General features: G+C 35.9%; 2 protein-coding genes across 2 annotated transcripts; both read left to right on the forward strand.

Annotated features, from left to right (window-relative positions):
* Positions 1-1890: 1890 nt before the first annotated feature.
* LOC137000472 (uncharacterized) lies at positions 1891-2622 on the forward strand. The gene has a single exon (XM_067357051.1). The coding sequence runs from the start codon at positions 1891-1893 to the stop codon at positions 2620-2622; it is 732 nt and encodes a 243-aa protein (XP_067213152.1).
* Positions 2623-23474: 20852 nt separating this feature from the next.
* On the forward strand, positions 23475-26652 carry LOC137000424 (ATP-dependent DNA helicase PIF1-like). Its single transcript, XM_067356882.1, has one exon. It carries the CDS (start codon positions 25160-25162, stop codon positions 26087-26089), a length of 930 nt encoding a protein of 309 aa, XP_067212983.1. The 5' UTR covers positions 23475-25159; the 3' UTR covers positions 26090-26652.
* The last annotated feature ends 482 nt before the right edge of the window (positions 26653-27134 follow it).

Raw genomic sequence — 27134 nt, forward strand, 5'->3', positions numbered from 1 at the left:
AAATGATTCTATACGGTTCGTATAACTTTCCACCCATTATTATAATTTTGGTTATCTTATTTTTCTTCTATCTTTTACCATTTTCATCGGTTCATGAATCTTACCGATTGAGTCTCGCGTAAAGGTGCGAACACTACGTGTCACCGTCACTGCGCCAGGACGTGACAATAAAATTTAAATATTACCGAAAGTAAAATAAAATTTTCCACTTATTATTGGAAATTTTCTGGGACGTATCAGTAAATTTTTAAATCTAATAAAATACTTAGTACAAAAATTGAAAAATTGCTGCATAAAAATTAAATTTTACTGTGCAGTAAACGATTTTTTTTCAGATGAATTTACAGTAAAAAAAATGCTTTATTTTCTATTAAGATATTTCAATATTTTTTCAATATTAATTTAAAAAATTTGTGTCTAACATCACACAAATTTTACTGAGTTGCATAGTAACAATTTCAAGATATATATTTCCTTTGTTATTGTACGGATTTCGTGGTAGTAGGGTCGCAGAACGCTTTAAACAGCACACCTACGCGATTTTTGCGTTCGGTTGTTCGTTGCTCGGGTCTTCAATCTGGCAGTTCTTGGGCACTGAATCGCTTGTCGCGAGCTGAGAGCCTAATATAGACTTTATAGTGCTTTGTGTTTCTACAATTTTAGTAATATAAGTTATACTAAAGGTGATACAACCCAGATAGCACAAAATATCCTCAGGATCATTCTGAATATGTCCAGGACATCCTAGGAGATTTATAAGACATTTTACATTTTTGTACAAATATTTATATGAAAATTGAATATGCATATATGACCACTTTTAGTTATATAAGATATTTAATTTAAAATCAATATATACTTTATTTAAATATCCCATAAAAATTCTATATTAGAAACTCATTGGATGTATATTCGATATTGTGTTATCCAAGATATATTTAGTGTTCGGTCGCCAACAGAGTTTTATATCATTGTCGGTTGCATGTAAATTTTTTATGTGCAATCTTTTGATAAAGGTAATAACCAACTACCTTTTATCTGCGGGTGAATCGAGTAGCTCGCGGTGAGAGGGGATGGTTTCTTTACGAACCTATTTCATTTCATATATTACAATGTTCATGGAACTTATGTTTTGTAAAACACAAGAAATCTCAATTTGTAATTTTGTCTGTACTTGTTAATCGTTGTCCTTAGTAACGGATTGATAATTTTGTCTGTCCTTGTTAATCGTTGTCCTTAGCAACGGAATGATATAAAAATCGCTTTTCTTAGTAACCGTTGTTGTTTATAAAGTTTTTATTACAATCATCAGCATGTGTAATTTTGTATAGTGAAAAGTAATAAATGTCTGTGTTTTGTGTTACTTTAAAAATTTTATTTTCTCGTAATTGTGCCTGTCGAAGAAATTCATATCATTGAGGTAGATCTTTAACCGGATATTTCGGAGATGGCGAGTTCACCATTTATTTTGGTCTTTCAAGCCGGATGGAATTCCTGATTTTTTGCAAGTTTTTGCAAATATCTCGAGATTTGCTTTTGTTAATGCAGTTTCGCATGAGTGCAATTCGGGACCTTGAGAAGAGTAAGTAACATTTTGTTACTTTATATCAATGTCATGTCGTAGGTCAGTACATACCTCTTTTCGCGAGTGTCGTGATTTCGGTCAGAGCAACAACCCTACGCGAGATTCACGCCTTCGGTGAGTGCGTTTTGCTATCGTTTTGCTATCACGTGTCGCGCCTTTGGTAAAGGCACCCATCTTTTCGATCTACGCGTCGTTGTCGTTTGATCTTCGCGTTGTGCCTATCGATTGAGGCGTTTTCGATTTGTGTCATTATGCACGTTACGCTGAAAAGATACATATCGTACTTTTTCGATATCACGTCAAACATGGAAGCTACAATCAAGAATCAGATGTCCAACGCTGGATATATTGAGCGTTTTTGGGAAAATCTTATCAAGGTTGGCAAGGAAAAGATGTCGTCAGCGTATTTGAAGACTCGTCTGGAATTATTAGAAACTTATTGGACTCGTTTCCTGAACCAACATGACAAGATTCTGTCGTTCGATCAAGCAGAGACTACGAATTATATGACGGTAGATGTCTTTACAATAGTTGAAGAAAGTTACATTGATGTCAAATCAAGAATAACTGAAATTTTGTCAAGAACAAACAATTTGGAGCATTCAGTTGAAGATTCATTCAATTCTAGTTCTGGAATTAAACTCCAGTTACTTCGAATTAACCTTCCTTCTTTCGATGGAGATCAACTGGCACGAGAAGGTTTCCGGGATTTATTTAAGTCCCTGGTTCATGACGTGGAAGGATTGTCTCCCACTCAAAAACTCCAGTATTTGAAGACCAGTCTTAAAGGAGAAGCTGCGTCAATCATTGCTAATTTACCGATGTCCTCAGACGGCTATGCTCTTGCTTGGGACGAGTTAGTATTTTGTTACGATAATAGAAGAGTTTTGATAGCTATTCATATGCACAAGTTGCTCTCATGCTCACCAGTGTCAAAGGCATCTGCAATTGAAATCAATGAACTTCTTAGTGTTGTGAATGCAGCAATGAATGCGTTCTTTTCGCGCATTAAGTCATCCTGTCGAGTACTGGGATGATTGGTTTGTTCACATTGTGGTCGACAAATTAGACTCATCGACACGTTTACAATGGGAAACCACTCGAAGATCTGTTGTGGGTCCAGAGAATCACAACCAATTATTAATTAATAAAATATTATATAAGGATACCTATTACATATCAGATTACGATATCAGATAAGAACGCTGACGATTCAGTGCGTTTCCGGCTCATACGAGACACCGGAGAATTGTGCAGCGACAATCGAAATCTAACTCGTTTTTAACGCGAGAATGCTGATAAATTATCAAGAATCTGTCAGCACGTTCAATCAAAAGACCTTCAAAACTGCAATCAATTGCTGTTTCGCGACTATAAAATCGCCGTCGCGAGACCACGACGGCGGGTCGAAAATTTACCATCAAACAAAACGGACGTATGTCCGTTGGGACCACGAATTAAGAAGATCGCGGATCATAACCAATCGCTAAAACGAATAAGAGTAATTTGAGGCTCCGTGAAACTAAACTAAGACAAGGATTCCTGAATCGGAATTTAGTTTATCTGTTAACAAGGGAACTTGTAAAATCAAGAGACCAATAAATATATAGAAGATTGTTTTATTTAAAAACAAAGAAGAATTATTTCCCGGATTCCCGGTTTAACTCCCTTAGCGGTAGATCCCGAACCCGTGCTCTCAAAAAGGGGCACAAAAGATCCAATCAAGAGTTTCCTTCATTTGGAGAACTCAAGGGTTTTTTGACTACACGAGCTCATGTTTTGGAAGCGGCCAACCCGCGAACGTTACAAGGTTCCTCTGCAGGATCAATCAAATCCAAAACGAAAAATAATGTCATTTCTCATGCTATCACGTCGGATGCAGAAGAAAAGAAAACACAATGTCTTCATTGTAAAGAGCAACATTCTTTACGCTCATGTGTCAAGTTTAAGGCCCTTTCTACGGAATAACGTTGTAAGGGCTTGTTTCAACTATTTGGGCCAAGGTCATGGGGTGGCAACCTGTCTTTCAAATTATCGTTGTCGCACTTGCAACGAGAAGCATCATTCGCTTCTACATCAATCAGAAACGGACTTACAATTGCAGAAATTGTCCAAATTGGAATCCACACAATCATCTTCGTCGTCTGACAAACTTAGCTTGACAGAAGATACAAAGAAAGTTGTTGCATTGTCAAGTTCCACAAGTAGCACCGTGCTGCTCGCAACTGCTTTGATAAAGCTAATCGGTTCTAACGATAATTCAATGATCGTTCGTGCGCTTCTCGATTTAGGATCGGAAGCATTATTTATTTCAGAACGAGTAGCTCAGCAATTACGGCTGTCACGACGTAAAGTCAATGTTACGATTTCAGAACTTCAAGGAGTCACCACTGGAAAGGTCACGCATGCTGTTTCTCTTACCATCGGTTCAGAGTATTCGCCATCTTTGCGTATTACTTTACCATCTGCTTTGGTTTTGGCTAAGCTCACTACTATTTCTCCTGGAAAAAGAATTTTCAAAGGTGATTAGTCACATCTTGAAGGGATCCAGTTGGCAGATCCAGAATATGGAAAACCAGCTGCAATTGATGCAATTATTGGAGCTGACATTTACGGAATTTTACTCAATGGTGGAATCAAACAAGGTCCTCCAGGAAGTCCAACGGCTCATTCTACCGTTTTTGGATGGATGTTAATGGGATCATTGTCAGACAGAATCAGTTCTCATTCTACTAATATTGTTTCTTACCATTCCACAATGGGTCAAGATCTTTATCAAGTTCTTCAACAATTTTGGGAAATGGATGAGGTATCTACCGAGAGGATTCTCACACCCGAAGAAGCTTATTGTGAGCAACCCTTTATAGATACTTACACGCGTGACCAAAAAGAACGCTATGTTGTGCGTCTTCCAATTAAAGAAGGTTCATTGACGGGACTTCGACCCTCTCGTCAAGGAGCTTTGCAAATGCTCTTGACAACAGAGCGTCGATTTAAGCGAAACTCATTGTTCAAACAAAATTATATAGACTTCCTGAATTCATATCATTTTTTAGGTTATATAGAGCTTGTATCAAATGGACAAGAGCAAAATAATAAAACATATTACTTGCCACATTATGCGATCGTAAGGTCAACGGACCTTGAAGGCAAAATTCGGATCGTGTTTAATGCTTCCTTTCAAACTTCTACGGGAGTATCATTAAATGGCTGTCTCCTTACTGATCCTAGACTTCAAGCAGACTTATGGGTGGTTCTTACTCGATGGCGTCAATTCCAATTTGCGTTTATCTCAGACATCGTCAAGATGTTTTGACAAATTCGTGTCCATTCAGATGACATGGATCTTCAGCGGATTTTATGGCGGGCGGAACCGAGTGCGGAAATACAAGTTTTCCGTCTTACTATCGTCACATACGGAACAGCCTCGGCACCCTACTTTTCTCTTCAAACTCTTCAGCAGCTAGCGCAACATGAAGGTACACGTTATCCTCTTGGAGCGACAGTTATTCGTTTTTACACATATGTCGATGACATATTTGCCGGAGTACACTATTTGGAGGACGCAATGGAGGTTAAAAACCAAACCATCGATTTTTTGACGGCTGGCGGTTTTTAACTTACAAGGAAAGGGACCCAAGTGTCCCCCTCCAATTTTGACGAGCTTTAAATATGTTGTAAAGTAGTTCAAAATAAGAGACACGTATTTTTTTTATGTGCTTTCTCGCACGTTTAGGGTTGAAACAACCCCTACAAGCTAAAACGGTTTTTTTGGTTTTGACTGAATATCGTCAAAACTGTAAGAGGTATCAAAAAATGTTTCGAATAAAAGTTGCATGGTCTTTTATGAGCTTTATAACCACGTAAGTCGATTTTTAAAAAAATTTATATTTTTTAATTTACCCTCACCCCTTCTTATTATTTTTTCGAATTTCAAAATTTTTGTAATGACAAAAGTTGTAGCATTTTTTACGCTGAATTCAACCATATATGATTTTATTATGTTCCGAAATCGCATCTTTTAAAAATGAGTCATTAGTATCACATTATATGCGTCGCGCTGCATGACGCATTGTTTATACCGCACTTGTGTTGTGCATAGCCGCAAAATAAATATAAAAATGACATGTTATTACATATTTGAAAAAGAACAGCTAACTAAAATTGTTGCTAAAGTATCCTTTCCACATTACACTCTTATAGATAATCGCTGCATTTCGTGCGCAGCGCGTTGTCATATACAAGTTTGCTATCAGCGCATATTACACTTTGAAGTTTTGCTTGTAGTGACCACGGGAAAATAATTTATGAAACGAAAACAGTGAATAAATCAATCTATTCAACATATATAACATATATATAAACGCAACCTATTATGGAATATCCGGCTCCGTGAAACATTAAACAGCTGCGTCGTTTGTTAGGTATGGCGTCGTGGTACCGTCGTTTCATTCCCCAATTCGCAACTTTGAGTGAACCACTAACGAGACTCTTGAAAAAGAATAAGCGATAGGATTGGGGAGAAGAGCAGAAATTAGCCTTTGAACGCATCAAGGAACACCTCACCACCGCCCCAACCTTAGCATGCCCTAATTTCGAGCAGCCATTTGTCTTACAGACGGACGCTAGTTCGGTAGGGTTAGGCGCTGTGTTAACACAATTCTTAGGGGGGGAGGAGAGAGTGATCGCGTTCGCGTCACGTGCTTTAACGGATCCGGAAAAACGATATTCGGTTACCGAGCAAGAATGTCTGGCGGTAGTGTGGGCCATAAAGAAATTTCGACCGTATCTGGAGGGCTATCAATTTACGGTAATTACCGACCATAGTAGTCTGAGGTGGTTACACAACTTAAAGAATCCGACCGGTAGATTAGCCCGATGGGCCCTAGAGTTACTCGAATACGACTACGAGGTAATACATAGAAAAGGGGCCTTACACCACGTTCCCGACGCGTTGTCGCGTATGTTCGAGAAGGATACGGATACGACTATAATGGCTGCCGCTGAGATAGATAATCGAGATACCGTCGATGTTGATACCACAGACCTCTGGTATAGGAAACGATACGCGCAAGTCAAAACGGACCCGAAACGATATGCCCATTGGAGAATAATTAAAGGGCAGATGTATTTTTTAAGGCCGAAACCAATCATATCCGAGATAGTAGAAGATTTAGATAGATGGAAATTAGTGTTACCGTACGAATTACGTAAAGAGGCCCTGCGCGAATCACACGACGAGCCGCAGGCCGGTCATTTGGGGATAGATAAGACTTATCAGAGACTAGCTGTCACGTATTTTTGGCCTAATATGTTTCGAGATGTTGTGAAATATTTGAAGTCGTGCGATACCTGCCAGAGGACGAAAGTAGAACAAGCAAGTCCGGCAGGATTAATGGGTCGTCGCGTAGTGGAAGACCCGTGGACGGTGGTCGCCGCGGACATTGTCGGTCCGTTGCCGCGTAGCAAAAATGGCTTCCAATACTTATTAGTCATACAAGACTTATTTACGAAATGGATCGAATGTAGGGCCCTTCGAGCGGCTAAAGGTCCAAAAATCAAGGAAACATTGGAAGATCTAGTCATAACGCATTGGGGCACACCCAAATTCCTCCTCACCGACAATGGTACCGAGTTTGTGAATCGCGTGATGACGGACTTCGCGGAGGAAAATAAAATCACTCATACTACCGTGCCACCGTATCATCCACAGGCTAACCCGGTCGAACGCGTTAATAGGATTCTCAAAACAATGATTATCGCGTATATTGGTAAAGATCATAGGGACTGGGATAAGCATCTCGCGGATTTCCGATTAGCTTATAATACCGCGGCCCATTCGTCGTTAGGCACCTCACCGGCTTTCCTAAATTTAGGTCGGGAATTAAAACCGACAAGATCCTTAAAAGAGAAGGGGGGTAAGGTTACAGAGGTAGAACCGGGAGACCAAAACAGCTGGTCAAATCGGATGAAAAAGTTAGAAACGATCAGGGCCTGGGTAACGGAGAATTTGGAAAAAGCCTATCAGAAGCAGGCGACCGGGTACAACCTACGGCGAAGACACCGTGTCTTCAGCCCCGGGGAACTCGTATTAAAACGACAACACACATTGTCGTCCGCCGCACAGAATTTCGCAGCTAAGTGGCACCAAAATTCCACGGTCCCTTCCGGATTGGGAGGAAATTATCCTCTGTGGTTTACAAGTTGACCCGTCTTGACGGATCCTCTGTCGGAAAAATACATGTACAGGAATTAAAACCTTATCACCCCCCTGACCCTTTCTAGGCGTACCAAAATTTTTTTTTTGTGTTTTGTTGGAGTACCGAATAAAAAGTTTTTTTTGTTTTGTCTGATGGTTTTGTTTATTTTTGTTATTGTTTTTTTGTACCGCTATGAGATTAACGAGAAAGGGGGAAAGAACCCCGAAATAAAGGGTAAGACCGAGAAGTTGTCATTACTAATACTCCCCTTCTCAATCCTTCTTCGATCCAAGGTCGTTAGCATTCAAATAAGAAAGGCGACAAGGCGGCAAAATCCATAGGAGGGATGACAGAGGGTGGCTTTAAACCTCCTCAGGCTGGTGGAATTTATTTGTGGGTCCTGTAAAGGACCATAAGACTTTAGTGACTTTCGTGATGCATTTAGTGTGTCGGATTGGTGGTCATCGACGCCCGTCGATGTCCAAGACCTCCTCGGTCCTCTCCTGGGAAGGGGGAGTTGTGACGTGACATTTTGAGGTCCGTCACAAGGGCGAAAAAGCCCGATCGAGGAGGGAAATTTGAGGTTGGAAACCCCACCGCGGGGGGCGACGACCTCTCCCTCTTAATTCTCTTTTTGAGATTGTAGATTTTGCGTTGTACCGAATTATGCGAGTCGTGGTGAGTGGCCAAACTCCCATATTGTGATTAAAGTGGAGCAGCCTTCGTGGGACCTGCGAGGGACTCAGCAGACAGGATGACGGAGGCTCGGACGGCGTGTAGACAGATCCGGAACAAGGTCAAGTAAAATATCCTTGAATAAACAATTAGATTCCAGACAAAGTCGCTACCGTAGATACAATTGCAGATTTGGAGCATATCAAGGCCGGTGGACGCACCGAGAGAGATGATGCCCGAGAGGGAAGCGCGCTCTCACACGCCGAAGACCCGGAGTGGAGTACCCGAAAAAGGAGCTGTCGTAACGAGCCAAAGCAGAATTAGGTCGGAACCTGATCAGTTCCCGGCCGATTCAGAGAAGGTTTGGATCCGTAAACGGAAAAGGCCGCGAGGGGCGTTAACGGCAGCTGCCCTAAGAGAGAGACCGGGGTCACTTCGGAGAAGCGTCACCGAGGGCCGAAGTATCGAGGAGCGACGCAAGCATCGAGATCTAGTAAACATCGAAGGATCAAGAATTGGTAATCGATAGCGAGGATCTACATGCGCAGGACGATGCGCGGAATGTCACCGCTGTCCGGCGAGCCTCGCTGTCGTCACTGTTCGGCGAGTCGGCAACCTAGGCGGAACCTCGAGGACCACTACGGGCGTACCAGCGATTTGTAAGGCCACCACTTCGACTTCGCGGTAAGAGCGGTATCAGCAGGCGGCCCGAGCCTCGCGGAATTAAGAACCCGCATATTTTGCGTAACGAATATAGCTTATCTCGAGATGCCTCGCGCTATCATGTGAGGTTAGATTTTGGCCGGGCCCCGCTGACTACCGTTTCTGTAAATTAAGATTTCACCATGCTATCTCCCTCGGGGCTGCCGAGCCGACAGTCGTCTTGCGTTAAATAATGTCTCTCGTCCATAAATGATAATTTCGCGTCTATTTGTGTATTGCTGTACCGAGTGTTAGAAGTTTTGGAGTTAGCCTATCGCGTATTTCTCGCCTCGGCCTTCTGTCGAGCGTTTACTATCCAAACCGTGAGAATAATATTAAGACAGAACTCGTATTGTATGCTAACCATTAAGGAGAAAGGTTAAAGTCGAGTTAATAGTAACAGCTGTATTTAATGAGAGTGATCGAACTTGCACGCCGAATATTATACCGTGTGAGACGAGAGTACGCGGATTTCCGCGAGTCGAACAGCCAAATCCTGAAGCCTCTCACAGAGATAAAAGAATGTCTCCCCTTCGCGGGATTGTTAAGGCGCCTATCACCCGGCGCCAATCTCATTTAATATCATTTAACCTAATCTATATAATTAAATGTTATTTGTTATGAAATTTATGTGTTCTCAATAACCGTCCGATTTCAGACTCCTCTCTCCAAATCAGTATTTCGCGTCTCGAAAGAACCTCGCCCCTCTGCCGTTTGTAGAGTGGGCTAGTCGCGCTTATCGCCGTTGCTCGTTAAAGAAAATCATTGTTTTTAACGTAATTTGTTCGTGCGGCGCGTTAATCCGCGCCTGGCGCCCAACTTTAAATATTGAAGTAATCACTAACATCCATTGCATAGAGCAACGAGGTTTGATACGCTTACCGGCGGGTGTACTTCTGCCCGACGGAAAAGTCGTCGCAACCTCTTACAGTTTTGACGATATTCAGTCAAAATAAAAAAAACCGTTTTAGCTTGTAGGGGTTGTTTCAACCCTAAACGTGCGAGAAAGCACATAAAAAAAAATACGTGTCTCTTATTTTGAACTACTTTACAACATATTTAAAGCTCGTCAAAATCGGAGAGGGACACTTGGGTCCCTTTCCTTGTTAGTAAATGGGCCAGCACACACAAGGTTCTGAGTCCAGAAAATAATCAAAAGGAAAGGTTTATTTCATCCGCAGATCACGTTGACACTTTGGGTGTTTTATGGTCACCTTCTGATGATTCACTCAATTTGAGAGCGATTCCGGATTAAATCTCGACAAGAGAACCCATTAAAAGGATTGTTTTTTTGGACGTCGCAAAGCTGTTCGATCCAGTTGGGCAGCTCCTGTAATTATTACCGCCAAAATTTTCATCCAGGATCTTTGGATGGCTGGTTTAGAATGGGATCAACCATTTTCTTCTGATTTTCGAGTACGATGGAAAAGTTTTAAGTCAATTCTTTCAGACTTAAATAAACTAAAGATTTCTCGTTAGACAGGAATAAAACATAGCATGAAGTTGCATGGATTCTCGGATGCCTCCGAACGAGCATACGCCACGACAGTTTTTATACGAGGCAAGAGACCATCTGATATTTATCGAGTGAATTTACTAGTCGCAAAGACCAAAGTCGCACTGGTTAAGCCAGTTTTGATTCCGAGATTGGAATTGTGTGGCGCGCTTTTACTGGCATGATTTCTGAATCAAACTGCCATTGGACTTGGCATTTCTCATCCCGATATCTTTGCATGGACGGATGCCAAGGTTGTTTTAGCTTGGATCAAAGCTTATCCATCCAGATGGAAAACGTTTGTAGCAAACAGAGTTGCTACAATACAAACTTTAATTCCAGCAAAATGTTGGCAACATGTATCTTCTTCGGAAAATCCGGCGGATGCTGCAACTAGAGGTATTTCGCCGTTAGAATTATCAGAGCTTCGACTATGGTGGCGAGGTCTTCTGTGGTTGGAAAATCCAGTTATTTCATGGCAAAATGAAGAAAATGAACTTCCAGAAGAGTGCGAGCAGCATAAAGTTCTCGCCGTTAAAGCGGATCAATCTAAAATAGAGAATAAGTTACTATTAAGATTCTCATCTCTCAACAAGTTATTAAGAGTTACTGCCTACTGCATTAGATTCTTTCGTATTAAAGATTGGCCAAAGACTATTCATCTTTCAGCAGATAAGCTCAATGAAGTCCGGAAACGATGGTTGCAATTAGCCCAGTTGCAGGATTATTCAAAAGAACTCGTGGCTCTCACTCGAGGCTCTCACTCGAACCTGTACCATGTCGTTCGTCATTGTTATTGTTACGACCAATTTTTGGTTTTGATGGATTAATAAGGGTTGGCGGTAGACTTAAGCACTCTCCGTTGCCCTTTAAGGAAGAACATCCCATCATTATTGCAAAAGAAAATCATCTTTCACTTCTACTAATTCGTGATGCACATTATCGTACTTTACATGGTGAACCGCAGCTGATGCGGAGCGTTCTTGCTCATTGCTACTGGATTGTGCAAGCAAATACTCTTATTCGTTCCGTAGTTCATCAATGCACCAAGTGCATTCGCTTCCGAGGTAAAGCTGTTCAACAACAGATGGATCATCTTCCAGTTGACCGGGTACGAGCTTTATGCCCGTTCTTGTCTTCAGGTGTAGATTATACTGGTCCCATACAATTACGGACTGCGAAAGGACGCGGTCAAAAATCATACAAGGGTTACATATGTTTATTTGTTTGTATGTCGACTAAAGCTGTTCATTTAGAGGCCGTTTCAAATCTTTCAACAGCATCATTCATCGCTGCTTTCAAAAGATTTGTTGCGAGACGAGGTCATTGTTCCCGACTTATCAGTGACAACGGCACCAATTTTAAAGGCTCTGACAGAGAACTTCGTGCCATGTTCGACGCGGCTTCCGATTTTTTCAAGGAAGGTCGAACTCAGTTAGCCCAGGATGGCACCAATTGGTCTTTTATTCCTCCATCAGCACCACATTTCGGCGGACTTTGGAAAGCCGGAGTGAAATCAACAAAGCATCATCTTCGACGGATTGTAGGCAATCACACGCTCATTTATGAAGAACTTATGCCAAATTTGAGGCCAAAAATTGAGGCGTGTCTTAATTCAAGGCCACTCTTCCGCTCAGTGCAAATTCTGAAGATTTTGAGTCTTTTACTCCGGGTCATTTTTTAATTGGAGAAGCACTAATTAACATACCGGAGCCTTCTACACTAGACATTCCTCAGGAGAAAATCCATTTACGATGGAAACTTATTTCTAATATGCGTGATCATTTTTGGTACAGGTGGTCAAAAGAATATTTACATCATCTTCAGCAGATTAGTTAATGGAAAAAACAATTGGACAATTTGCAACCGTGCAATCTGGTTATCAAAAATGAACTACAACCTCCTACAAAATGGGCTCTCGGAAGGATTAGAGAAGTTCACCCTGGTGAGGATGGATTGGTTCGCGTGGCCACCATTGATACGGCTACTTCACGATTTACTCGACCAATTACAAAATTGTGTATTCTGCCATCTGGATCAGAAGAATCAATCCAATCTAATGCTGCATGAAAGATATTTTTTTTATCAGAATGTCACATGGTGCATTATTATTTTTATTTTGTTCCTTGAACAAGGCGGGCGGAATGTTCGGTCGCCGACAGAGTTTTATATCATTGTTAGTTGCATGTAAATTTTTTATGTGCAATTTTTTGATAAAGGTAATAACCAACTACCTTTCATCCGCGGGTGGATCGAGTAGCTCGCGGTGAGAGGAGATGGTTTCTTTACGAGCCCATTTTATTTTATATATTACAATGTTCATGGAACTTATGATACAAATACAAGGGTGTGCTCATAAGACGTCAGACCACTGCGTATCTTAACTAAGTGACGTCACTAATTCGGGTAAAGTTAGGTATAGGGTGCGTTCCACTTAACGCCCGCAACGACCGCGACCACGACCGCAAAATTGCGCGTTCCACTAGCTCGCTAACGTCGCAAGCGAAAATTTTAGTGGAACATTAGGAGACCACGGCATCTTCTTCTGATAATTTACTTCTATAACTGTGTCGCTTTCAGTATTGTAAAAAGGAATTATTTGCGACGACATTGTCAAACACTGTCAAACACTACGAACATTCTAGTTTAAAAACCGCGTGAAAATAGCTAAGACACGACGACCCACGTTTGAACCACGGGCGTCGTGAGCTCGACGCGGTCGCAATCATTGACGTCATCTATGACGTTTCAAGTGTGACCACAGCGACCGCGGTCGTTAAGTAGAACGAGTTAACGGGTGTTGCGAGCGCTGTGGACGTTAAGTGAAACGCACCCATAGTCGATGATTCTGTGGCTAATATGTTTGTAGCCTAACCTAAAACAGATTGAAGAATTGTGAATTTACGCTATTTACAATATGTAAAATTATTGTAAAATATACTGGTAGTGTCGTCAACATATATAATTATAATGTGTGCTTGTGCAATAAAAGACTGCAAGAATTATTTTTTTTAAACAAAGAAGCAAAATTTAAATATTAAATATTTTTCTTTTCCAAAAGACGTGAATATTGTAGAAAAATGGCGACAAGCATGCGGAAAACAAAACATTAATTTAAACAGCGGTAAGTTAACTATTCTTCTTCAATCCGTTATAATTTATTACAAATTACAATCGAATTAAATTATAGCAATACACTGTTTAATTTATTCAGCTCGAATATGCTCGGAATATTTTGATGCTTCAAGCTTCGTAAAACCTTTGAGGCAACAATTGCTGAATTATTCTCCGGTAAAATCGAGAAAATTTTCTCCAAATGCAGTTCCGACATTAAAATTGTGTGCTGCATTACACAAACAAAAACATGTTAAAGTGCTGTCCATTGATCCTAATAATAACAATGCACCAGCTATAACATCTATGGAAATTCCAAGGACCTTAAATACTACAGATAATTCAAATGCAGTTTTAACATTAAATTCATGTACTGCACCAGGCGTAAAAACATATTTTGATGTCGAGATGCCAATAACAAAACTCGACTCTGCGTCAACATCTACTAGTTATTCCAAAGCAACAATGATACGTAAGGAAGTTCCAGTAAAAGGATTTACTATTAACGAAGATGCAATCCGAATCACATCAGAGAATGACCGTGATATCATCGCTAAAATATACGTAGAGAAAGTGATATTTTTTATTGTTACTAATCAAATCCCTTTGTTATGTCTCAACCTCAAAGGATTTTCAGTACTTTGTAATGAACAGCAACTTCAAGTACTTTTGTATTTTATATTATAGTACATAAAATAGTTATTTAATCATTTTTTTATGTTTTTAGGTATAGTCTTGAACATGAAGTAGCGGCGTTAAAAAATAAATTGCAACACAGAGAAAAATACATAAATCATACACGTGAGATGTTAAATAAAATATTTACACCCAGCCAAATCGAGATGTTACTCAATCCGTCTCGACAACGATTCAAGTGGTCTTCAGAAGATATAGCTGCTGCTATATTGTTACGATCAGTCAGTCCAAAAGCATATCAGTATTTGAGGGATGTTTTAAAAATCCCACTTCCTGGTTTTTCCACGTTGCGAAAGTGGACAAGTGCTATTAACACAGATGCAGGGGTTCTATTTTCTGTCTTGCATTGCATGAAATATAAAAGCAAAAACTTAAATGATAATGAAAAGTTAGTTGTGCTCACATTTGATGAAGTATATTTATCAAATAAAATTGCTATCGATCGGAAAGTGCAGCAAAAAATTGGTCCTTATAAGACCTGTCAGTGTGCAATGGTGCGAAGTTTGTTTTCAAATTGGAAACAACCGATTTATTACCAATTTGATAAAAGCATGAATAAAAGTATTCTTCTCAACATTATTGGTGGATTGTATAACATTGGTTATACAGTTATTGCTGTAACAAGTGATATGGGTCCGGGCAATATGCGGTTATGGTCGCAATTAGATATAGGGATTGAACCTAAAAAATGTTATTTTCAGCACCCAATATGCGAAGATCTAAAAGTATTTGTATTTGCAGATGTTCCTTATCTCTTAAAATTGGCAAATCATTTCCTGGACAAGGGGTTTATTTGGAACAATAAAATGGTACATAAACAATGTTTGGAAAAAATATTAATGCTGAATTCAAATAATTAAAAAATTTTTTTTCTTTTATAAAAGCGACAAGTGGAAACTATAATCAGCCAACAGCATTGGATTTCACACACAGAATGAAGCGATACATTCTGGGAAAACATTCGACAAGTTTGTTTTGTAAGAACGCAAACGTCAGCGATGCACAATCGAATTGCACAATGCTTTGCATCTCCAATGAGCGTTAACAGCAATCAATTGATAGGAGAAATGCTAGAACCGTATGCAGTCGACGATATTACAACTGAGCATGATGTGGAAACCGAACTTTGCACAGATTATACCGAAAACGTACCAAGTTTAGATCTATCCGAATTTGTGCCAAGTGAGGATCAAGAGCAACTTCTTCATTCGTTAGAACAGTTTGATCATCTCAAAACAATTGAGGAAGAAGGATTAAAATATATTGCGGATATGTAACGCACAGATTTCGATCCAAATATTCATTAGGAATAGAGACTAAGCAAATGCCACAGACTTCTGATAAAGATTGGATTCAGTATATTTCTCACGGTAAATGTTTATACCCATCAGATAATTTGCTGCAAGCTGCCTAGATTATGGATGCAGAATTCAAAAATTATCACGGATCCAGTCTCACCGACGAGAAATTCATTTTTAATAATCTAGCAAATAGATGCCAAAAAAAATTTCTCACTTACAAATACCTACAGAAGTACTATTGTGCCTGATAAGAACTTGATCTTACATTCGACTCCAAGAACTTAATAAAAATATCATGTATGCGAATCGCCACAGACATAATAAAAATAAATTATACAAATTTACTAATAATAAATAATCTCCATAATACATTTTTACTTATATTTATACTCTTAAAACCCACTATCTCTTTGTATTAATATATGTTGTCTTTTTCTTATAAATTTTTTATTTTTTTAACTTTATTGAAAATTAATATTTTTAATACATATAGGAAATTATTGTAGTTAATATTTTTAACTTTTAAAAGTTTAAATTGACTGTTTCAATCCTATTATATCTTCTTCTTCTTACGGTGCCATACGCTTAGCGTAGCGTGTAGGCGTTCATGTGTTTCTTGTATTTATTGTACAATGTGGAGCGTGCTTTCTTCTGCACGTCTAAATAAAGTGGCAACATCTAAGATGTTACACCAGTTCCTGATGTTGCGGAGTCATAAGTGCTGTTTGCGTTCTGATCCCCTTTTACCCTCGATCTTTCCAGAGAGAATGATTTTGAGGAGGTTGTATCTAGGTCTCCGCAATATATGTCCTAAGTATGATGTTTTCTGTTGTTTTACTATGTTTAATAGTTGGCGATGTGTGTTAGCTCGATGTAAGACCTCTGCGTTAGATATATGATCAGCCCAGGAGATTTTTAAAAGTCTTCTTAGTAATCACATTTCAAAAGCTTCAATTCTGTTTGGGGATACAACTTTGAGCGACCAGGTTTCTACTCCATACAGCAATATTGGCCATATATAGCATTTGACTACTCTTAGTCTAAGACTCAAGGGCACCTCTTGACGCAGTAGGTACTTATTGAACTTAACAAAGGTATTCCTGGCCATTGCGACTCTTGTCTTGACTTCGCCATCGCTGTCCCACTTGGCATTAAACGAGTTTATCTATTCTTCTCAATTCTCTATATTCTCCTCTACGTAGCTCGCGCAATGGTAATATAGGTTTCAACTTATCATCTAATGTCTACTTATTATGGCCGCGTTGAGCGGCAAATTCTAATCAAAGAAATGCACTTTCTTTACATATATATATATAAATACATATATAAAAGATACATATTTTTTTAAAATATATATACATATATAAATATATATATATATATATATATATATATATATATATTTTATATTTTATATTTTATATAAACAATTAAATTATATTAACCAATAATTAATTAATGTTTGATAATTAATAATGAAATTAATAATTGTTTGATTCTCATGTTATTTAACTAGCATAATTGCAATTTTTATGAAAAATATATTAGAAATTAAATTTTAATTTGCTCTTTATTCACCATTTAAAAAAATAGTACATTCAACATGGTGTATATCACCAAGGTCACCTTTAATTTCTTAAATGGAAATCCCCATTTTTCATTGCATACGACAGTTAGTGTTACAAGTTTATATCTTGGAAACAAAGCATTTTAAAGAAATTATTTTATACAAAAGTTTTGCGACTTTAGGTGACTTTGTCCTGATCTTGAAAAGATTACTCAAGGTCATGTTCGTATTTTCATCATGTGTCCTCTTTCAAATATTTTCATCATGTATTTCCCTTCAAAATATTTAAATATTTAAATATTTTCACTGGAATTATTGTTATAATTTTTTAAATTTTTGTTTATAAAAAATATTTTAAAAAATTGTGCTAATGTTATGATTAAGCATCTTAGAGGTAAATTATGTTGTCACATTTGTTCCAATAATTAAGTTATTTTGTTATAAGACTATATTCTAGTTTTTACTCAATGGAAAATGTTTGCAATGAATATTTTGATTTAAATATAGATGTTGTCTATACAGTGATGGGAGAAAGTTCTGTAACGATTAAATATCTTGGAAAATAATGATTATGGAAGAAAGTGTTCAATACAAAAGTTTTAGTATATCAAGTGGTCTATTATATATCAAGTGGTCTATTATATGGTTATATTTATTGAAATGACCTTCATGTGACCTTGAAGGACACCGCAAAGGTCAACTTTGAAATCTTAAATGGAAATGGAAATGGACTCCTATTTTTTATTACATATTCTTAAAGCTGGTGTCAAGACATTTCCGAAACACTATAATAGTTATTTTTCATTAAGTATTTTTCGAGTTATGAGGCTTGAAAGTTACAGCATTTTGACATAAAATACAAAATATATTGTAAAACATTAAATTTTCAGGAATCTTACCTTAATACTTTTATGCATAAAATAATGAGACGAATCAATTGATATAATATAGAAAACACATTGTTGCTTTTAAGAAAAAATATGTAATTTGCAACATGCAGCTGCACATTTTTTTTTAAAGCAACAATGTGTTTTCTTTATATTATTTTATGTATAAAAGTATTAAGATAAGATTCCCGAAAATTGAATGTTTTACAAGATATTTTGTATTTTATGTCAAAATGCTGTAACTTTCAAGCTTCATAACTAGAAAAGTACTTAATAAAAAATAACTTCAATATAGTGTTTCGGAAATGTCTTGACACCAGCTTTAAGAATATGTAATAGAAAATAGGAGTTTCCATTTAAGATTTCAAAGTTGACCTTTGCGATGTCCTTCAAGGTCACATAAAGGTCATTTCAATATAACCACTAATATTATGTTCCGCAATCAATTTAATGTTTTTAAATAGAAGTTTGATATTATGTTTATTAACATAAAGTTAACAGTTTACCTCTAAGGTGTTTATATGTATAAATGTATAAAATTAATATAATTTTTTTATATTTCAGAATTTAAAAAGAAGGTGCACATTAAGAACGTTTGGTATAAAGTTTGGCTGCTGTGCGCCGATACAAGGCTGCTGTGCGCCTGTAAAGACCGGTTGCTGTGCGCCGATACAAGGCTGCTGTGAGCCTGTAAAGACCGGCCGGCTGCTGTGCGCCGATACAAGGCTGCTGTGCGCCTGTAAAGACCGGCTGCTGTGCGCCAATACAAGGCTGCTGTGCGCCTGTAAAGACCGGCTGCTGTGCGCCGATACAAGGCTGCTGTGCGCCTGTAAAAATAGGCTGCTGTGCGCCTGTAAAGATAAGCTGCTGAGCGCCTGTAAAGATAGGCTGCTGTGCGCCTATAAAGATATAATAGAAAATAATATATATTTATTTTAATAAGACAAAAATGTCTACAGAAACAGAAAAACAGATGACGTTGAAACCAGATCAGAAAAATATTATTGTTCAAGGTCACTGGTTAAATGATAAACATATGGATCATTTTAACCAACTTTTAAAAAATTGTTCTGATTATAGACCTGAAGGATTGTGGAAATTGTATTTTCCTGATAACATAGAATCTGTACCAGAAAATAAGAAGCATATACAGATATTATTTAGCTCAAATAATCATTGGGTATGTAGTTATTTTGATACAAAAAACTTATTTATCTATGATTCATTAAATTTGAAAAAGTTGCACAGTGATCATGACAAATTTTTAAAACGATTATTTCCAACTTATCCTTTTGATGAGCGGCGTATTAAATTTCCTACTGTGCAAAGACAACCAAATGGTGATGATTGCGGTGTTTTTGCAATAGATTTTGCGATTTCATTGTTATTTAATATTAAACCCGAAAAAGTGAGATATGACCACAGTTTAATACGTTCGCATTTAACAAAAATTTTTGAATCTAATGTGATTGAGCATTTTCTTCAGGATTCTAAATATGGTGTTCTTCAAAAAGTACTTCCATTAGCGATAATAAGAGGAAGAGAAGTTGATGCAAATTGTAAACGTATCATACGTCACAATAAGGCAGAGCAACTAAAAGCAAATCAATTACAAAAAAATCATGAATTTAAAAATCAGAAAAATATCATTGCTCGAAACGACTGGTTAGACAATGCACATATGGATCATTTTGCACAACTTTTAACAAATTGCTCTGATTATAAACTTGTTGAAACGTGGAAATTAAATCTTCATGAAATACAACCTGTACCAGAAAATAAAAAACATATACAGATATTATATAGCTCAAATAAACATTGGATATGTAGTCATTATGATACAAAAAACTTATTTATCTATGATTCGTTAAACATAAAAAAGTTGCACAAAGATCATGAACAATTTTTAAGACAATTATTTCCAACTTATCCTTTTTATAAACGGCCTGTCAGATTTCCTACTGTGCAAAGTCAACCGAATGATTACGATTGTGGTGTTTTTGCAATAGCTTTTGCGATTTCATTGTTATTTAATATTAAACCCAAAAAAGTGAGATATGACTACAGTTTAATGCGTTTGCATTTAACAAAAATTTTTGAATCTAATGTGATTGAGCATTTTCCTCAGGATTCTAAATATGGTGTTCCTCAAAAAGTATTTTCATTAGAGATAATAAGAGAAAGAGAAGTTGATGCAAATCGTAAACGTATCATACGTCAAAAAGAGACAGAGCAACAAAAAGTAAATCGATTGCAAAAGAATCGTGAATTTAAAAACAATTTAAGTAAGAAAAATGAAAATAAACATAAAAATCAAGAAGAAAAGTTTAGATATAAACAAAATGTAGAAAACATTTGTACTCTAAAACGGAAACGATATACAGATTTAGAAAATAATTGCGCTAAAAAGAAAAGGCGATATAAAATAGATTCTGTAAGACAACGCGCACAAAAACGCAAACGTTGTGCTATAGTTATGCAAAACGAACAAAGTAGACAAAAAATATTAGAGCGTAAATGTAACAGACAATATTACGAAAAGAAAAGAGAAGAAAAAAGAAAAGAAAATAAAAGCAAATTTGTAATAAATAAATGCAATGCTGCAAATAAAATTATTAAAAAATATAAAAATTTTTGGTATCAGAATTCAATAAAACTTCATACTTCTTTGACAATAATTATTAAAAATATTTCAAATAAATTAAATATTAGAGGTCAGATCGAAAAACAATTAGAAGCCGAGAAAATAATACGTTGGTGTATGCATATTAGGAACGGTTATATTCGCAAGATGTATAATATATTAGCTGTACTTAAAAAGAAATCAGAAGTATGCTTGACTCTTGTTGATAAGTGTTGTGGAATTAATGAAAAATTAGATGTGTTATGTGGGATATCTAGACACACAGCATCATCTGAAAATTATTTTGTAGAGTCTACATATCGTAATGCAATTTTGAAAGAATCTTTAGTAATGAACATGGAAGGGCAAATTGTAAATGTGTTACCTTTGATAACAGCAGTAGCAAAAAAATCGTGGTCGTGCAATACTTCATGTAAAATTGACAATCCAATTTTGATTGAACGATATGAAAAATTTCTTGAAACTGTTAGTACATGTACTGTAAAGAATGTTCCTAGACTGATAGAAAGTATTCGTACATGTACAGTAAAAACATCAAATACGAAACTTGGTCATGCACAGAGTTGCTATATTAATTTTACTATTTGTGGAGCAATGTTTCTACCAATTCTATTGTTATCGCCCCATTTTCCGAAAGTGAGAAATATAAGGCGTTTGATTTATCAACTTATAAATTTTTATCAAAAAATATTGAATTTTGATAAAGCATTAAATTGTGCTGATTTAAAAACATTAAATAAAACTGTTATTGCTGCACAAGAGAAAGCAGATATATACAAACATCAACAAACCGATGCAATTATAAGTGATGATGATATCTTTTTTAAGTATAAAAATGCGTTTAAGGCCTTGAAAAAACGTCTAATGGACACACCGCGTTATGCTTGTGTGTCATGCGAAAAGCTTTGTTATAAAAAAAATGTTTCTGAAATCATTAAAGCAAAAATAGATAATCCAGTTTGGAAAGATTTAATGGTACACGTAAAAAAACAACAAATTAATCCACAATATATATGTATTTATTGTAAACAAAAATTTTGTCAAGGTTTAATGCCTGCGTATTGCATCTTGAATAATCTTTTTACAAATAATGTGCCTGAAATAATATCATCTCTTAACACATTTGAAAAGATTCTTATACAGAGAGCTAAAGCATTTCAAACTGTTGTTAAAATGACAATTGTTATGAACAAAAAATTACCTGAAAGGCAAATGATACAAAAAGTTAAAGGTAGAACATTTCATTTACCACTTCCTATGCAAGAGACATTAAACAAATTATGTTCTAATACTGATGCGATAAATATTAATCATGAATTATATATCTTAGTCAGAGGTATTCCCACAAAATCAAAAATTATATGGGAAGAAATGGTAAATGTTAAAAAAGTATTTGATGCATTAATATGGTTAAAGAATAATAATCCTTTTTATTCTGAAATAATATTACCAAATAGTCATAATAAATTATCTTTGGAAAAATTAAATAATCTGGAATTTCAGATGCAAGAGGATGAAAATTTTGCAAAAGATGTATTGGATGAGGAACATGTGTCAAGTAATTTAGAAACCGAAATACAAGGAACAAAAAATCTTGGAGACGCTGCATTCAATCAGCATGAGGCAATGTTAACTCAGGTTATTAATGATGAAAATGATGGTTATTATGAGCAATATACTATATATCCATTATATGAAAAAAGAACAAATAAAACTGCAACAGCTTTATATCAAATGTTAAAAGTCTATGATTTACCTTTGGATAATTGTGAGAAATGTTTGGATTTGTTATGTTTTCCAGATTTATATTGTTTTGGTATTAATGGACAGCACGAAACTAGGCAGGTCAAGCTTCATGATCATGAATTTATTAAATGTTGTTTGATGTCTAAACATCCACAGTATAGATTAAATCAACAATACCTATTCTTTTTGTTAAATAATACGAATATGCGTCAATTAAATCGTGGAATTTTTCACAAGATAAATGTAACTAATCCACAAGTTCGTTATACGGCTGTGGAATATTTAGAAGCAATGTCCAAAGAATTGTTAGAATCCGATTTAAGTACAATATTTTCGACACTAAGGAATACGGAACAATTTTGGAGTAAACCGCGAAATAATTTAAATTGTATGACACAACATTACGGACCTGCAACATGGTTTCTAACATTAAGTCCCGCTGAATGGTTATGGGAAGAGTTAGGTGAATATATTCGTGAAGTAAATGGATGGTGCGATTCTTCGGTATGCACTAGTGTTCTTGTTGCTAGAGATCCTGTGTCAACATCGAGATTTCTCGATAACACGTTTCGTGCGACGCTTGACTTTATTTGTTCCAAAGATCATCCGATCGGAAAAGTCACTCATTATTTTTGGCGACGAGAATACCAAGGTAGAGGCATACAACATTTTCATTTATTAATTTGGATAAAAAATGCTCCAATTCTTGGTGAATCTTCTATTGAAGAAGTTTCCAAATTTATTTTACAATATGTAAGCTGTAAAATGCCAGATAAAAATATTTCACCATTATTGTACAGACGTGTTAATACGCATCAACGACACAAACATAATGATTACTGTCTCCGTTCTAAAAAAGTTGGACGTAAAGTTGTTCGGAGATGTCGTTTTGGATTTCCTCGTCCTGTCACTGAGACGTTAAGTATAAGAGATGTCACAACTGCTATAGCAGGTAGAAAGCAATTAAAACATAGAAGCAGGCTTTATGATCTTCCGCGAACTGAAGATGAAAGGAATATAAATGATTATAATCCTGTTCTTCTTACTGCATGGGAAGGAAATATGGATATACAATTTATTGGCGAAAAGTCGTCACTGCTTACCTGGTACATTACTAAATATATGAATAACGCGGAAAAATGTGAGTTGTCTGATACTATTATTAATACTAAAAATAATATGAATAAATCATTGATGAGCTATCTTTGGAGTATTGCCTTGCGATTCACAAGTAATAGAGAATGTGGAGCTCTTGAAGCTGCTGATACATTATTGGGTATTGCTTTATGTGGAACTGATCCAAATACAACTATTAGATGGTTAGATGTTAATCGAATAAGATATAGAAAATTAAAAACTCGTAAAGAGATTGAAGCACTTGATGATCAATCGACAGATATATTTTGTGAATCTTTAATAGATAATCACAGAGACCAAAAGATCTAGAATGTATATCTCTTTATGAGTTTGCAAAATGGTATGATATCACAAAAATCAAACCACGAAATAAGTTTATTGAATTTTATAAAATAAATAATGGTTATCTTAGACGACGACAGCGTGGATATCTTATTAATCATTATAGATATAATGTTAATACACAACCAGAAAAGTATTTCTTTGCATTATTACTTCTGTTTAAACCGTGGAGAGAATTAGAAGAGCTTAGAAATGAATGTGATACCTATGCAGAATCATTTCACAAGGTGAAACTACATTTAACGGAAGCATTACAATATCATGAAAAACTAGAAGAATTGCAAAAAGCATTTGAAACCGCTAAAGAGTTAGTTCAGCAATATTTAGATGAAGTACAAAAACAACATGAGTCACAGGATGATCCTGACAATCCAATAGGTGTTCAAAATATAGAAGCTGGTGAAGCAATGCAAGATTTTAAAGATCTTGGTGATAAGAATAAAGAAATCGATGTGAAGAATGATAGCAAAATTAAATATGGATCAAAAAAGAGTATTCGATAGAGTTATTACCACTGTAGAGTCAGATAATTCAATATTGCGATTATATGTTAGTGGAGAAGGTGGTACTGGAAAAAGTTATTTAATTAAAACTATTAAATGTTGGATAAAACAAAATCTAAAAAAAGATACTGCTGTAGCAGCATCTACTGGCATAGCAGCGTTTAATATAGATGGTTTGACAGTTCATAGATTGCTTCAATTATCTGTTGAACATGGTAATACTCCTAAATATAAACGATTGTCTGATCATGTGTTAAAACTTTTACGAGCGGAGCTTAATGATGTTATTCTTTTTATAATTGATGAAGTATCAATGATATCTAATTTGACTCTAATGTACATACATCTTCGATTGTCTGAAATATTTGATTCAAATGATTGCGATGATGGTTGGTTTGGTAAAAAACATATTCTTCTGTTTGGAGATTTGCTTCAATTACCTCCTGTACGTGAAGATTCTGTCTTTGTAGGTATGTCAAATGAAAAAATTGATAAATATATCGGTTGCCTAGGGAATGTGAATTTGTGGACTACATTATTTGGTTAGGATGAATTGATAATTAATATGCGCCAGCAAGGAGATGAGTCTTATCGTGAATTACTGTCAAGAATTCGTACTGGTTTATTAACAAAGTCTGATTATGAAATTCTAGAAAATAGAAAAATATCTTTTAAAGAAGATTCCTTCGAGTCTAGATTAAATAAATTATGTAATTTTATTAATAATATGCCATCAGACACCGTTTGTTTATTGCTCACTTGTCATATGTGTGATGTTTTAAATACTGCAATGTTAAGTTGTATTGCTTCGAAAGAAATATTATTAATTGCTGAAGATACAATCGAATGTATTCCATATTTAAAAAAGAAAGTATTAAAAGTGTTGGCAAATAATGAAGATGATAATTCCAAGACAGCTGGGCTTTTGAAACAAATTGCTATAAAAATTGAGGCAAAAGTAATGATAAGACGTAATATTGACGCTAGTTTGGATCTTGTAAACGGTACAATTGCTAAAGTCATTTCAATTGTACAAGATGTGTCTACCGGTTATGTAGAAAAGATCAAGCTTCTTTTGCCATCAGGTTTAGAATATTTAATTGAAAGAGTAAGTGTTAAATTTGCGGTGATTGAGAAAGCATATGTTATTAGAAAACAATTTCCATTGTGCTTGAGTTATGGAATTACTGTTCATAAAAGCCAGAGACTGAGTTTGCAGAATGCTATTATGGACATAGGTAATTCTGTATTTAGTCACGGCCAAATTTATGTTGCATTGTCACGAGTAACATCTTTAGATGGGTTGCATTTAATTAATTTTGATCCTTCATCTGTAACAGCTGACGAAAAAGCTATTATTGAATATAATCGATTTAAACAGATACACAAACCAGCAACAGAAATAATTTCTGTTTCGAAAGAAAAGTATCGTAAAATAAAAGATATTTCATGGGTACAGCCAAAAGTGATTCTGTTCAAAAGTCACATGATATAGTTCGAAAAAATACTGCTTGGGTCATGCATGGTTTCCAAAATACAGATGAGGTTTCTTGTTATACAAATGCAGTATTGCAATGTCTCTTACATTTAAGTGTTATTAGAAAACAAATATTTGATTGCGATAAATTAAATGTTTTAGGTACATTAATGCATCAATATGAAAACAAAGTGTCTAACTTAAATACATACGTAATACGGCAATGTTTAGGAGAATTTTTTTCAAAAAGCGTTAAACGAGATGTATGTGAATTTCTTATAGCTCTTTGCACAAAATACGATTATATAAAAAGTTTAATCGAACATCAAGTCACTTCCATTAAACGATGCAAAAGTTGTGATAATACAACGACTATTGTTAATAACAATATCCTTCTTTATTTTCCTGTTAATAAATGGAAGAAAACAAGTTGTGATCTTAATGAGTTAATTAATGTAACGTTTTCTCATTGGTGTCAATTATACAACGAATTATGTGAAAATTGTACAGGAAATGACATATTATGTAAAAGTGAATTTACATTAATCAGAGATATAATTGTCATTCATTTAATATCAATTCAAAACGGTACATCAACAAAAACAGATAAGTTTACTTTGCGTGCTGTCCCAACAACTAAAATAACTATTATTGGACAATTGTACAAAGTAATGAGTGCTATATTTCATCATGGACCAAGTATCGAAAAAGGTCATTACATAAGTATATGTAGAGAAGGAATGTCTAACACTTGGATTGAAGCTAACGATGCACAGATTACAAAAAGACAATGGCCTAGAGGCGCTAAAGATATCTGTATCATTTTCTTACAGAAAATTGATGAGTGATTGTTGGTATTATTTCAGTATTTGACCGTGCCTCTTGATAATAAGTGGTAAGAAGAATTGTCATATAGTGCAATATTCTATTAATTATTAAAATATGTAGAAAGTGATGAAAGTCTTCTTAGTTTAATATAGTATATATTGAAAAAGTTCGTTATACAGGTATATGTAGAGAAGGAAATGATTGGACTTAAGCTGATTATGCTCGAATTAGAAAA

Source organism: Linepithema humile, chromosome 6 (genome assembly GCF_040581485.1).
Source record: "Linepithema humile isolate Giens D197 chromosome 6, Lhum_UNIL_v1.0, whole genome shotgun sequence".
Lineage (NCBI taxonomy): Eukaryota > Metazoa > Arthropoda > Insecta > Hymenoptera > Formicidae > Linepithema > Linepithema humile.

Bases quoted from the DNA above. Each gene is read 5' to 3' on its own strand.
- LOC137000424 (XM_067356882.1), top strand. From the start codon at position 25,160: ATGCGCCAGCAAGGAGATGAGTCTTATCGTGAATTACTGTCAAGAATT.
- LOC137000472 (XM_067357051.1), top strand. From the start codon at position 1,891: ATGGAAGCTACAATCAAGAATCAGATGTCCAACGCTGGATATATTGAG.